Raw genomic sequence first — 13,433 nt, forward strand, 5'->3', positions numbered from 1 at the left:
ATAAAGTACCAACTCTTAATTTGCAATTATCCTTGATCTAAGATCCCTTCCACATGAAGGTCAAAGGTGTTACAACTAAGAGACACAAAGCCACTTTAATCCCAGACTGCAAGAAACACTGGATACCAGCAGAAATGGCTAAATAATCAAGCATATACCAGGAAAAGTCAAAGAATCTGGGTAAAACAGAGAGCAAGACACTTATTCAAGAGCTTTGAGTTATTTTTGACTGTTCTACCTACTGTTTGATTTCCATCTTGTGATCCAAATGATGAGCATTGGGATTTCTCTGTGCCAAGGAAGCATGAAAGCCAATTCCCTTGTTTTTTTTTAAAAAGAAAAAAATAGAGAATATTTGGTAAATGAACTCAATGGAAGAAGTATTTCATAAAAAATGAACTCTCACTTTTTTGCTCCATTAACAGTGACTTATAAACTCTCATTTCTCCTGCTTCACACACACACACACACACACACACACACACACACACACCACACACACCACACACAAATCTATTCTGGGTCCAGCATGCTTTTTATAGAATGCTTCCCTTTTATGAATACAAAGACAGCAGGGGGTCCCAATATTCCGAGGACTTCAGAGCTGGAAGTCCTCTTAAAAGAGTCCAGCCCCTACACTTTTCAGAACTGAGATCTAAAGGGGCTGGGACTTGTTTAAAGTCATACAGACAATTTACTCTTCCTCCTGTTACTGACAGTAAATAACAATCATGTAGGTTTTACAATGCCCTTTCCTCACAACACTGTGAGGTGGAGAAAATATCATAATCCCTGTTTTTCAGATTATAAAACTAAGTGTCAAAGTCATACATCTAACAAGTGAGAGAGTAGTAGTTTTTTCAAATGTGGTCTAGGGGCTTCTGTGGGTCCCTAAGATCCTTCCATGAGGTCCTCAAGAGCAAAACCTTTTTTTTAATAAAACATTTTAATTTAGATTAAAGTCAAAATAGATAAGACATAATGTACATTTAAAGAAATTCAATAATTTTTAAGAATCCCTTCTTTAAAGGGATTGGGGACAACTAGGTGGTACGGTGGATGGAGCACTGAGCCTGGAGTCAGGAGGATCTGAGTTCAAATTTGACCTCAGACATTTAATAACTACTTAGCTGTGTGACCTTGGGCAAGTCTCTTAACCCCATTGCCATGCAAAAATAAAAAAAAAAAATTTTTGAAACCAAGAATGTAAAGGGATTGCAAGTTCAAAAAGTTTGAGAAATGTTATTTAGAAGCAAGAATCCAGACCTCCTGGTGTTAAGTGCAGGGAATGTTTCATTATGAATCATGATTTCCAAGGTCACACAAGAGTTAGGATCTCATCTCTGGTTCATCAGGAATCACCCTCAATCTTCTACGCAGACACAGGCACATTCTACTTCTTTCACTCCCCAACCCCACAATGACTTTTAATTCTCTCTTTACAATACCCATGGGAAAAAGCTGTTAGGAAATAAGACAGATGACCCATGAGAAAGACTGGCACTTTCATCACAGGCACTGACCATCATATATAGGCAGAGACAGGAGTATGAGAGAGATGAGGACACCTGCAAATCTTGGGCCACAGGGTCAGACGGGACTAATTCAGCACTGCAGAACTAAAGAACAGACAGGCAAGTAGCAACCAAGAAGGTCCAGGGTGGGAGTGTATAAAATCCCTCAGATCAAGGAGGAAGGATGAAGCCAAGTCTCAGAGGGGAGTAAGGCCAAATACAGGTGGTAAATAACATAAAATCTAAAACATTTGGAGGCCTTAAATGCTGTGCTCAAACACTGCCTTCTAGAGATTCTTCCTTTCCAGGTAAATTTGACTTTTGATCCTTTATTTTACTTTGAATCTCTGACTTTGATCACCTTTTATACCAAATTACTGGTATCCTTCAAAATTTACTGAATACTGTCTATCGGGGTCATTCAGCATGGGATGTTTGTTTAGGTTTTTAAGCAGTAGAAAACGTAGTTCTTTTATTATTACTAAAGAAAGATGAGAACAAACACTGCTAATCTTGCAAGAAGACGGTACATTTCATAAGAGATTTTAAGAAGGTCATGGTTACCAATTAGCTGCAACTTTATCTTATTCTCTAAAGGTTGCATTGCCAGTTAATTCTTGCAAAGTTTGGTTTCCTCATCAATTTTTGAAAAAACCATGCCAGTCATCACTAATGGTCTCTAATAAGGGTCAAAGGGAATGAAAGATGTGATTGTAGCTCCTTGAGGACAGACCACATCTTTCCATCTTGGCATCTTCTCTAATACAATTCAATGCACTAGGCAAACACTTTCAAACATATCTGATGAATAATTGAAAGAGTTAAAAATATTAGAGAGCAGGAATCATCACAATTCAAGGGCCAGATATCTCAACTGAACAGATGTTTCAAATGTTTTTCAAAAATGAACACAAAGCAGGGCAGAGCCAAGATGGAGACAAGAACAGCTCCTGTCTTAGACACTCTCTCATAAAAACTATAAACTAAGGACTCTAACTAAACTTTTGAGAGACAGAACCCACAGAGGGACCCAATGAGGCAGTTCTCCTACTCAAGGTAACCTGGAAAAGAGCAGAAAGGCTCTGCTCCCCGGGGTCGGAGGTGCAGCCCGCCAGAGGGGGGGCCGGCCAGAGCGAAAGAATCTCAGCCTCCCGGAGGCAGCCCCAGGGCGCTGGGAGCCTCGGCTCACAGCAGCAGGGGAGTTTCCTGAGCTGCACCCTGAGGAGCACCTGCACAAAGTGGGGGAACAGCGGGGGACCTCTGCCAGAACGAGCACGTGGAGCCCAGACCTCAGGGCACACAGAGAGCAGCTTGACCTCAGCAGGGCAGACCCAGGAAACAGAAACAGGCAGAGCTGGTAAGCAGGAGCCCCCAGGGCATGAGCCCATTGAACCTAGGGAGGGGAGTGAACAGAGAGACTGCCGAACTCTGTCCTCTGGCCCTGGAACAGGACTCTGGGGTTCTGACCACATTCAGATCCTGATTGCAGTCTAGTCCCCCCCGACCCCCAGACAGCAGCCCCCCCCCCCACCTCAGCCCCGTGGCAGAGCGGGGCGCTTATGGTCATTCACAGACCAGGAGGGAGGACAGAGCCCCACACACTGAGACCCTTGTGGGAGTGTCCCCAAAGCTCAGGAAGCACCCCCAAAACAGGCTAAGGTTGGGAAAATGAGCAAGCACAGAAACAAGAGGAAGACCATTGAGAAATATTTTGCATATGAGCCGAAGAAGGATCAAAACACCAAGTCTGAAGATGAGGAAGCACAAGCTCCTGCATCTAAAGACTCCAAGAAAAACAGAAATTGGGCTCAGGCCATGACAGAGCTCAAAAAAGACTTTGAAAATCAAATGAGGGAGTTGGAAGAAAAACTGGGAAAAGAAAGGAGAGAGATGCAGGAAAGAGATGAAGTCAGCAGCTAAGTCAAGGAAATCCAAAAAAATGCTGAAGAAAATAGCATGCTAAAAACCAGCTTAGGTCAAATGGATAAAACAGTTCAAAAAGTTACTGAGGAGAAGAATGTTTTAAAAAGCAAAATTGACCAGATGGAAAAAGAGATAAGAAAACTTTCTGAGGAAAACAAATCCTTCAGACAAAGAAGAGAACTCAGGGAGATTGATGAATTTACTAGAAATCAGGAATCAATACTTCAAAACCAAAAAAATGAAAAATTAGAAGAACATGTGAAACATCTCATTGAAAAAACAACTGATATGGAAAACAGATTTAGGAAAGATAATTTAAAAATTATTGGAATACCTGAAAGTCATGATCAGGAAAAGAGCCTTGACATCATTTTCAAAGAATTACTAGAGGAAAATTGCCCTGATATCCTAGAAGCAGAGGGCAAAATAGAAATGGAGAGAATCCACCGATCCCCAAAAAACAACCACCCAGGAATATTATAACCAAGTTCCAGAACTCCCATGTCAAAGAGAAAATATTACAAGCAGCCAAAAGAACACAGTTCAAATATCGTGGAGCTGCAGTCAGGATCACACAGGACTTAGCAGCAACTACATTAAAAGCTCGTAGGGATTGGAATACAATATACTGGAAGGCAAAAGAGCTTAGAATGAAACCAAGAATCAACTACCCAGCAAGGCTGAATGTCCTCTTCCAGGGAAAAAGATGGACTTTCAGTGAACCAGGGGAATTTCAAATGTTCCTGTTGGAATGGCCAGAGCTGAACAGAAGGTATGATCTTCAGATACAGGACTCAGGTGAAAAATAGAGAGTGGAGGAGGAGGGGAAAATATGAGGGACTTAATGATGATGAACTGCATGTATTCCTGCATAGAAAAATGACACTGATAATACTCATATGAACCTTCTCAATTAACAGATTAGGTAGAAGGAGCTTTTATAGATAAAGCACAGGAGAAAGCTGAATTTGAAGATAAAATATGGTGTAAAAATGGAGTCAATAGAAAAAAAGGGAAATGTAATGGGAGAAAAAGGAAAGGGGGAGTAGGCCAAGATATTTCATATAATAAAATTTTTCTTTATTACAATGAGCTATTGCAATGATATGGAAGGGGGGAAGGCAAGGGGGAATGAAGGAATCTTTCCTCTCATCAGAGGTGGCTAGGAGAGGAAACAGCATATATATTCAATGGGGTATAGACATCTGGAGTAAGAAGGAGGGGGGACAGGGGGAAAGGGTGAGGATGTGAACGAAGGAGGAGAGGATGGACCATGGGGGGAGACTGGTCAGATATAACACATTTTCTTTTTTACTTCTTGCAAGGGGCTGGGATTAGATGGCCTGTCTGGGACCATAGGGCCTAAGGGGTGGTATGGGGGCTCGGGGCCTCATGGCCCCAGGGCCAGGGATCTGTCTGTTGCACCACTCAGATACCCTACAGCAGAGTCAGAGTGAAAGGAGAGAGAAAATATAGTACATGGTAGTGGAGAAATACAAATGGAGGGAGTTGCAATCAGCAATGGCAACGGTGGAAAAATATGGAAGTAACTTTTGTGATGGATTTATCATAAAGAATGTGATTCACCCGCAACAGAGTTGTTGGTGTTGGAACAAAGACTGAAGCACATTTTTCATTATTATTATTATTATTATGATTATGATTATTATTTGGGGGGGGTGCAGAGCAAATGGGTCTGGGTGGCCTTCATGGGGCCGCATAGCAGGGTGATCATTGGGTGTCTGAGGCCAGATTTGGACCTGGGTGCTCCTGGTTCAAGGGCCAATGCTCTGTCCACCACCCAGCCACTCCTACTATTATTACTATTTTATTATATTTTGGGTCTTTTTTCTTTTTTTTGGTTTTTGCAGGGCAGTGGGTTTTGGGTGGCTTGCATGTCACACGGCTGGGTGATTGTTGGGTGTACGGGGCTGGATATGGGTTCGGGTGCTCCTGGCTCCAGGGCTGGTGCTCCGTCCATTGCACCACCTGGCCATACCTACAATTATTACTATTATTTTTTTCTTTTTAATTTCAATTTTTTTCTCTCCCCTTTACTTTATCGTTCGAGCGAGTCTCTATTTTTTTGGGGGGAGCGGGTATTTAGTTTACTCTTAAACAAGAATATTTTATTAATTATTAAAAATGTGTACAAAATGAGAATAAATAAATATTAAATATAAAAAATGAACACAAAGATGTACATGCATTTTACTCTGATCTACCTCCTTACTATTTTAGATAGTCTCAGATTCATCTCTATTAGTTAGCTTTCAAATAACTTACCTCAATAATTTTTATAATATCCCTAGGACCCACAATTTCAGGATCAAACTTGATGTGAGCCTTGCTGGTAGCAAGTGCCACGGAGGCATAAAGAATGCCATTGGTTCCGGTCAATCTGGATTCAATGTTGTGAACACATGAAGCACAGGTCATCCCTGTGACCTGCAAAGCAGAAGGATAAAATGTAGAATTTTATGGAGAACTCTGGGGTCTAGGCTAGAGCTCCCCAATCTATACATCATTAGCCACTCATATTCCACAAGTTATTTGCCACCTCATTCCCTCCTATCAACTCCTAAATAGACAAATAACTCAGTACATTATAGGATCACTATAGCACGGATCTTGAGGAAGAAGACACATGGGAAGTTATCCAGTCCATTTTACAGATGAGGAAATTGAGGTCCAGAGTTGATAAATCAAAGTGACTTTCAAAGTCACACTTGCTGGTAAGAACAAGAGACAGGATTTGAATTCATATCCTTTAACTATGGAATCAGCAATGTTTCCCCAGGATACCCTACTTATTGGGAAGCTAACTCTCCATAATAGCATCAACTACTCCATTCCACCAAATCGCTTCAAATACACAAATAAAAATAGCTCTTCTGGGGCAGCTAGGTGGTGCAGTGGATAGAGCACCAGCCCTGGAGTCAGGAGTACCTGAGTTCAAATCCGGTCTCAGACACTTAATAATTACCTAGCTGTGTGGCCTTGGGCAAGCCACTTAACCCCATTTGCCTTGGAAAAAAAAAAAGTAGCTCTTCTCTGCCTAAAAGGAAGTCTTTTCCTCTCTCTCTAAAAGGTAGTGAATCCCTTGTGTAGGCAACATCACTGACTATGAGTGAGGAGGCTGAACACTCTGAGTTCAAGTTTCCAGTATGGGGAGTTACTCACTGCATAGTGTATAGAAGACCTTTACTTTATTTCTGTCTTACTTGTGCCATGGATATAATAATGCCTGCTCATCTTGATGAGATTTAGTGAGAAGGCATAGACTTTGCAAAACAATGTGAACTCCTTTAAACTTAGGCTCTCCCCTTCTAAGGAAAAGAAAGTCTCCTTCAGTTCTAAAACTATAGGAAAACAAGGAAATCATTGCTATAGCATACATAAAATGAATCAGACATTGAGCACTAATATTCAGCATTCTTCTTAATTATTATGTGTAATAACTTGTGGGGCTTGATCACTACCAAGAGCCATCACATACATCTTCCATAAAATTTCATCTGCACAAAAACCCTGTGAACCTTATTTAAAAGGATCAAATTAGATAAAGGAGACACTGACTAACCCAGAATCATAGAATTTGAGGCTGAAAGAGACCTCAGCAACCATGCAGTCCAAAACACACTGAAATGATTAATGTTATTTGAGATAGTACAACATAATATAATACAATACAATACAATACAATATAATATAATATAATATAATATAATATAATATAATATAATATAATATAATATAATATAATATAATATATAATGGAGCAGCTATTTTCTACAGTGGATAGAATGCTTAGTCTGGAGTCAGAAAGACCTGAGTTCAAATATAACCTCAGTCACTTACTAGCTGTATGACTGAGCAATCTGGTTTGCCTCCGTTTCCTCATCTGTATAATGATTTGGAGAATGAAATAACAAATTACTCCAGTATTTCTATCAAGAAAATCCCAAATGGGGACACAAAGAGTTAGACACAATTGAAAATGACCAAACACACACAAAAAGTAATGTCATGTTATATAATTATGAATGTAGGTATGTATCTATCTATATAAATGCATATATTTATATTCATTTGTATTATAAGTTATATATTATAATTGTATTATACATCATAAATATATTTATATATTACACATACGTAAATGTTTATATGAATGTATATGTAAATGTATATTTATAATAATTTATAATACAAATAAACATAAATATATGCATGTCCATATAAACACACATATTTCCCATGCAGTAATTGATTCAGAAGTACCTAAAACAAGCCATGGTTGTCATACACACACACACACACACACACACACACACACACACACACACACAAAATTTTGATCCCAAAATATGGCCAATCCAACCACACTAAGAGTAGTTTGAAAGGAAAAGTGTGTGTGTGTATGAGTAGCTAAATATTTAAAAATAAGGCCAAGTACAGTCCAGTCCCCAGTTAATATAAGGCAAATTTGGGAGGGATGTGTGGCCTGTATTTGGTCAAGTGCAGTATCCCCATTTTTAAATAAGGAATCTAAGTGCCACAAGTGTTAGTGGTCTGTTCAGGGTCACAGTGTTAGAGCAAGGACTCAAATTCAGGTCTTCTAAGTTCAGTGCTCTTTCCATTAAACCATAGTGTCGTCTCACAATTCTGAGACTCACAAGAAAATCTTGTGTACATGTTATAGTGAACAAAAATGAAAATAATACACAGCAATGATCATAAAGGCAAATTAACTATAAAGTACTATATTAAAGCACTATAGTTCTTAAAATGTTTTTAAAAAGTTCTCAAATAGGGGCAGCTAGGTGGCGCAGTGGATAAAGCACCGACCCTGGAGTCAAGAGTACCTCGGTTCAAATCCGGTCTCAGACACTTTAATTATCTAGCTGTGTGGCCTTGGGCAAGCCACTTAACCCTATTTGCCTTGCAAAAAAAAAAAAACCTAAAAAAAAGTGCTCAAATAAAATTACTTATTGAAATTTAGATTTGGGGGGTATATAAAAAAGGGAAATCCTTGCAGGATCCATCATGAGGTTGAGAGTAGCAATCAGGTGACCATGAGACCCTCACTAGGAAGGCCCCACTCTGCAACACCCTGTTCCTTTTTCTTAAAGAATGCCACTTATCAGAAATTCAGAGCCACCCATTTCCTTAAAACTTTTCTTTAAATATTTGCTCACTGCTAATGGCAGTGTTCAAATAGAGTTCTGCCACACAGCATTACTCAATCTCTTTTTTTCAGGTCAGCTGCTTGACACAATCCAACCCTTACAGATAGGCAGCATGGGGGTCAGATCCAGGGTTGGTTTGTAATTCTCCCATCTAATATTTACTAGCTAGGAAAATACGAGTATGACTAGTATTTACATAGAGCTTTTAAAAAAGATCTTATTTGAGCCCCACAATAATCCTAAGAAATTGTAATAATTCCCCACTTAACAGAAAAGGAAACTGAGGCAAGCAGAAGCGAAGTGACTCGCCCAGAATCCAACAGTAACTAAGTATCTAAGGCTGCATTTGAACTCAGGTCTTCCCAACTCCAAGTCTAACACCCAAATCAGTGGGCTATCTCTAATAAAATAATATTTGTGCTACCTACCTCACATGACTGTCATTAAGGAAAACAGTTTTACCAATTTAAAATGCCCAGAAGTTCAATAAGTGAATAAGCTTCAATAGCTTAAACCTGCATTCAGACTTCTGGGACACCCTGCATAAATGTTTCCATGCTGTCCTCCTCCCTTGTAGACAGGGATGGATGATTATAGTGAACCCATGGGCACCACTCACTCTACCCAGTCCCAGGGTACAGCTTCCCATTTTCCTCTGAGCACCAGTTCTGGAGCCTGTTTATCTCTAGTTTGGTATGTATGACCCTTGTCCCATCTTGACAAGAACACAGAGGGGAGACTACATAGCCCAATTCACATTCCAGCCCATCCCAGGGCTTCACAGCACCTCAGATACTCAGAAACAACCTTTTGAGTCTCCTCAACCCTCTTTGTGACTAATCAGAGGTATGTAGCATTCCAGTTTCCCAAAGATTTGAGTTTTCTGAGCACCTCTTCTAACATTAGTTCAACTCAGGATACAACAGTTCCCTAAGCCTGTACTTCCCCAGGGTTCTTAAACTTCTCTCCTCCCTAAAAACCTCCTTTTACTCCCCAAATCCTCTTTCAAATGCACTGATTTGATCTTAAAGTACTGATTCCTAGGTGCTTTCATTGCATTACAGGGAAAGCATGTCATCACTGGTAACTTAGGGGAAAAAAAATTTACACTGGATCTCCTCAATCAGAAATACGTTGGTTGATGGCCCAAAGAATGAAGCCTTCCAATAAATAAGAGACCAACTATCAGAATGTTTAAAGTTACTTCCTTATCTGAGTTTAGTTGCCTCATTCTCAGGAAACTGAGAGGGAAAATGACTTGACTATGATCACCTGCCAGCTAGCAGGAGAGCCCAAATGAGAACCCCTTGCTTTCCTCTTATGTTCTTATCCTTCTCTCTTAGTTTTCCACCCCAATACTCACAATCAGCTCGATATTGCCATCTGACCCAGTATAATCTTCCATTACTGTAGCTTCAAAGCCCAAGTTCTGGACGAGCTGAGCTATTTCAAGGGGTTGGATAGTTTGTGGATTATACTTGACCTCAGCTTTTCCAGCCATCAGAGCAACCAGAACGGAAAGTATACCTGTAACCATGAGAATAACATTTTGTGGAGTACTAAGCAAGATTCCTTGGAACCACATGTAGAGTACACTGAAAAATTTAAAATGTTTCCCTTAAGTCATGTGATGTCATATCTATGGGATATGGCCATACATATCATATACTCTCAAAAAGGAAATAAAATTTGCACCTATCAACCACTATTTAACAAACATGTTGGAACTACTTTCTCAGATGCTTGTAAATAAGAAAGAATTCCCCCCCAAAGAAGTAATCTCAAATGTTTTCAATCTGTTTCAGTGAGATTAACAAGGCTATGGATCACCCACCATTTGCATTGCAAAATACCTTGCCCAAAGTAGGAGAAAGGTTAACATGCTTTTTAATGAAATGTCAACAAGGAATATAGTAAGAACCTTCACAGAAGACCCAAAAGTATGGTCTTGTTATAAATTAATTTAGCCTGTGGATAATATATAAAGAGGACCTTTTCAGACAATATTTTAAGGACAATTGCCCTAAGATACCAGGGTACCAGATTATGGTGAACAGAGTAGGAAGAGGTTCTTATATCTTAAGAAATGGGGAACTCACAAGAAGAAAGGGATCTAAGAGTAGATGGAGTTGTCTGAAGTCATACAATAATTAAAACCAGAAAGGTAGAAAGCTACTAGGAGGAATGAACATTAAAAAAAATATCAATTAAGAAGAAAAGCTCTGTGTCGTTTTTCTATGCCTAATTTATGAAAAGTTATGTTTTATATCCCAAGTAAATGAAATATCAAAGATTGGAAAATAGGCAAGGAACCAACTGTACCAATCAGAGAAAAACCTCTGATCAAGTTATTAGATAGACAAATAGCAAATGGTGACCCCCAGGGGAGACAATATGTGCCCTATTTCAATGATCTCTTAAGGTGTTCCAATATAGAGCATATGATAACTTTGATGAATTAATTCTACACTGGAGATAATGAGTTTATGTCTCTCACCATCTTCCTTCAGTAGATTTCTTTCTATGTTGGAGACACAGGATGCACAGGTCATGCCTGTTATGCGCAAAAAGCATTTTTCCGAAATCACTGCCTTAGGGTGAAATGGGTATCCTGAGGGAAAAGACTTTGGAGAGTGGCTCAAGATATTTGTTTTTTGATGTCCCTTGGTATCAACTTCTTCCTCCTGAAGAGAAACTGAATCCTTAAGCTCTGTCCGGGCATTAGAATCCACAGCATAAGAATTTCCAACATGTTTTCTGGAACTGGTTTCTATATTTTTTTAAAAAAGGGAAAAATAAATAGTTCATATTAGAGAATCAAATTATTTCTTCGAGAAAAATAAAAACAAAAATCTGACACACCATAATCTAAGTCTAAGAGCCCATACTAAACTCTCTCCATCTTCTTCCCTACCCTCCCAAAACACAGAAAAATCTCAAACCTCTAAAATAGCTAACTGAATGTTTTGGTTACTTAGTCAACAAGCATCTAAGGACCTGCTATGTGCTGGTCACGATGATAAGCACTGGGGAATATAAGGACGGGCAAAAAAATTCCTTACTCTTGAGAAGTTCATAGTCTTAAGAGGAGAGAGAACATGCCATCGATTCTATATAAACAAAAAATATACAAATTAAAGATAAGCTAAAGGAAGGCACTAAGATCAATGAAGACTGGGAAAGGTTTCTTGGCAGAAGGGTGGGATTTTAGCTGAGACTTGAAGGGAGTCAGGGAGGTCAGGAAGCAGAGAATTCCCAGCATCGGGACAGCCAGTGCTACTTAGCTATGACTTGATTAAAAAACCATTTTGTTTCAACCTCCAAATTCTAAAAAAATACCAATTTATTTTTCTGAACCACATTACCATGAATAGGATTTCATTTTTCTTTGATAAATAAGGACATCATGTATTCTAAGCCGACAAGTGCAGTGAGTGGGTTGGCAGGTGAGGCAGAGGTGAGCCTCACAGCTCTAACTGAGAAAGGTTGAGCCATACACCTGGAGCCTAGACATTAAGTAAGTGTCTGTCAGGTGTACTACCCGGTCAGGTGTATGTGCTCTACCCTTTGCAATCAGTGAGGCTCAGCTCTGCCTCACCTCCCACCCCACCACAGGTCTCAGACTCTTAAGAGCCTCTAATCTGAATAGGTGATGAATATCAGCTTCACAGACTACAGATATCAAAGGTATGAGAATTACAGAATCATTCAAGTTCTGGGTTGGGAGAGATCTGCTGAATCCCTCCCAACCCCCACCCCCAAAAAGGAATCTCCACTCCACCCATGAGACAACTGGGCTGCAATTGTGCTGACCCCAGCCCATAACCTAGTAGTTTCTTTGTAACCGATCCCTAATAATAATGTTTTCTATCAATGGAAAGCAGTGTGGCATAATGGAAAGAGCACTGGATCTGGAGACAACGGGCAAAGGTTCAAATCTCACCTCTGATACTATATGTGATTTTGAACAATCTCTAGGTGTTAAGTTTCCTCAGCTGTGAAATGAGGGAATTGGCCTAAATAAGACTTTTTAAAGAGAGCTCCCTCCTAGTTTCAAATCTATGATCTAGGATTTGACTCTTCCCTTCAAGTAGCACACCAAACCAAAATAAATGTCGGGTCTTTTAGGCTTTCTTTTCACACTGGAATTTATGGAAAACTGACCTCAGCTGCTTCATCCTCTCAACTCAACAATCCTCTTGACTTCAGTGACTCTGACTGTCAGACCTGCTCTGAACTCTTCCGTCTCTTCTGGGATCCATCACTAGGTTGACAGCAGCAACTGCTGCTAAGCCCTCAGTCTCCAACACAGAAAGAAAGACTCCATTCCTTCCTTCATAAAAGAATGTCACTTATCAGAAATTCAAAGACTCACCTATATGCTAAAGTCACAACACTCAGATGCAGCAAGCAATGAGAGACTCTTTTTACTCTGCCATACAATATTACTCAATCTCTTTATTTCAGGTGAACTGTTAGACACAACAGTCCCCCTTACAGATGGACAGGACAGAAGAGCAAACTGGGGCCAGACTTAAGAGTCAGGATCCTGGTTTTTAGTCCTCTCCTCTAACATTTGCTAGCTCCTACCTATTATTTAGCCCTGCTAGAGAAAAAACAACCAAGGACATGGTGGAGTCATTCAAGGTACAGACTCTTGAGATTGCTAGGAAAACTTCCTATTCTACCCTTCTCAACTACCTTGCCTCATTCTCTACAGAATCAATTCCCAACATTTTCTTCTCTTCTCTCATCACCAAGCAGTCACAGGCTAATGAACTGACCTCCTCCTACAATGGGGCTA

The 13,433-nt window shown here is 39.8% G+C and overlaps 1 protein-coding gene across 2 annotated transcripts in view; it reads right to left on the reverse strand.

The window, feature by feature from the left end:
* ATP7B (ATPase copper transporting beta) overlaps positions 1 to 13,433 on the reverse strand; it is a 146,529-nt gene that overhangs the window by 52,246 nt on the left and 80,850 nt on the right. For both annotated transcript variants that reach the window (XM_074217193.1, XM_074217194.1), the window contains exons 4-7: positions 11,127 to 11,399; positions 9,993 to 10,156; positions 5,724 to 5,885; positions 243 to 319 (exon numbers count right to left, since the gene is read on the reverse strand). In XM_074217193.1, the coding sequence (XP_074073294.1) occupies positions 243 to 319; positions 5,724 to 5,885; positions 9,993 to 10,156; positions 11,127 to 11,399 (676 nt within the window). The remainder of the gene's footprint in view (positions 1 to 242; positions 320 to 5,723; positions 5,886 to 9,992; positions 10,157 to 11,126; positions 11,400 to 13,433) is intronic.

Source organism: Macrotis lagotis, chromosome 1, assembly GCF_037893015.1.
Source record: "Macrotis lagotis isolate mMagLag1 chromosome 1, bilby.v1.9.chrom.fasta, whole genome shotgun sequence".
NCBI classification, from domain to species: Eukaryota; Metazoa; Chordata; class Mammalia; order Peramelemorphia; family Peramelidae; genus Macrotis; species Macrotis lagotis.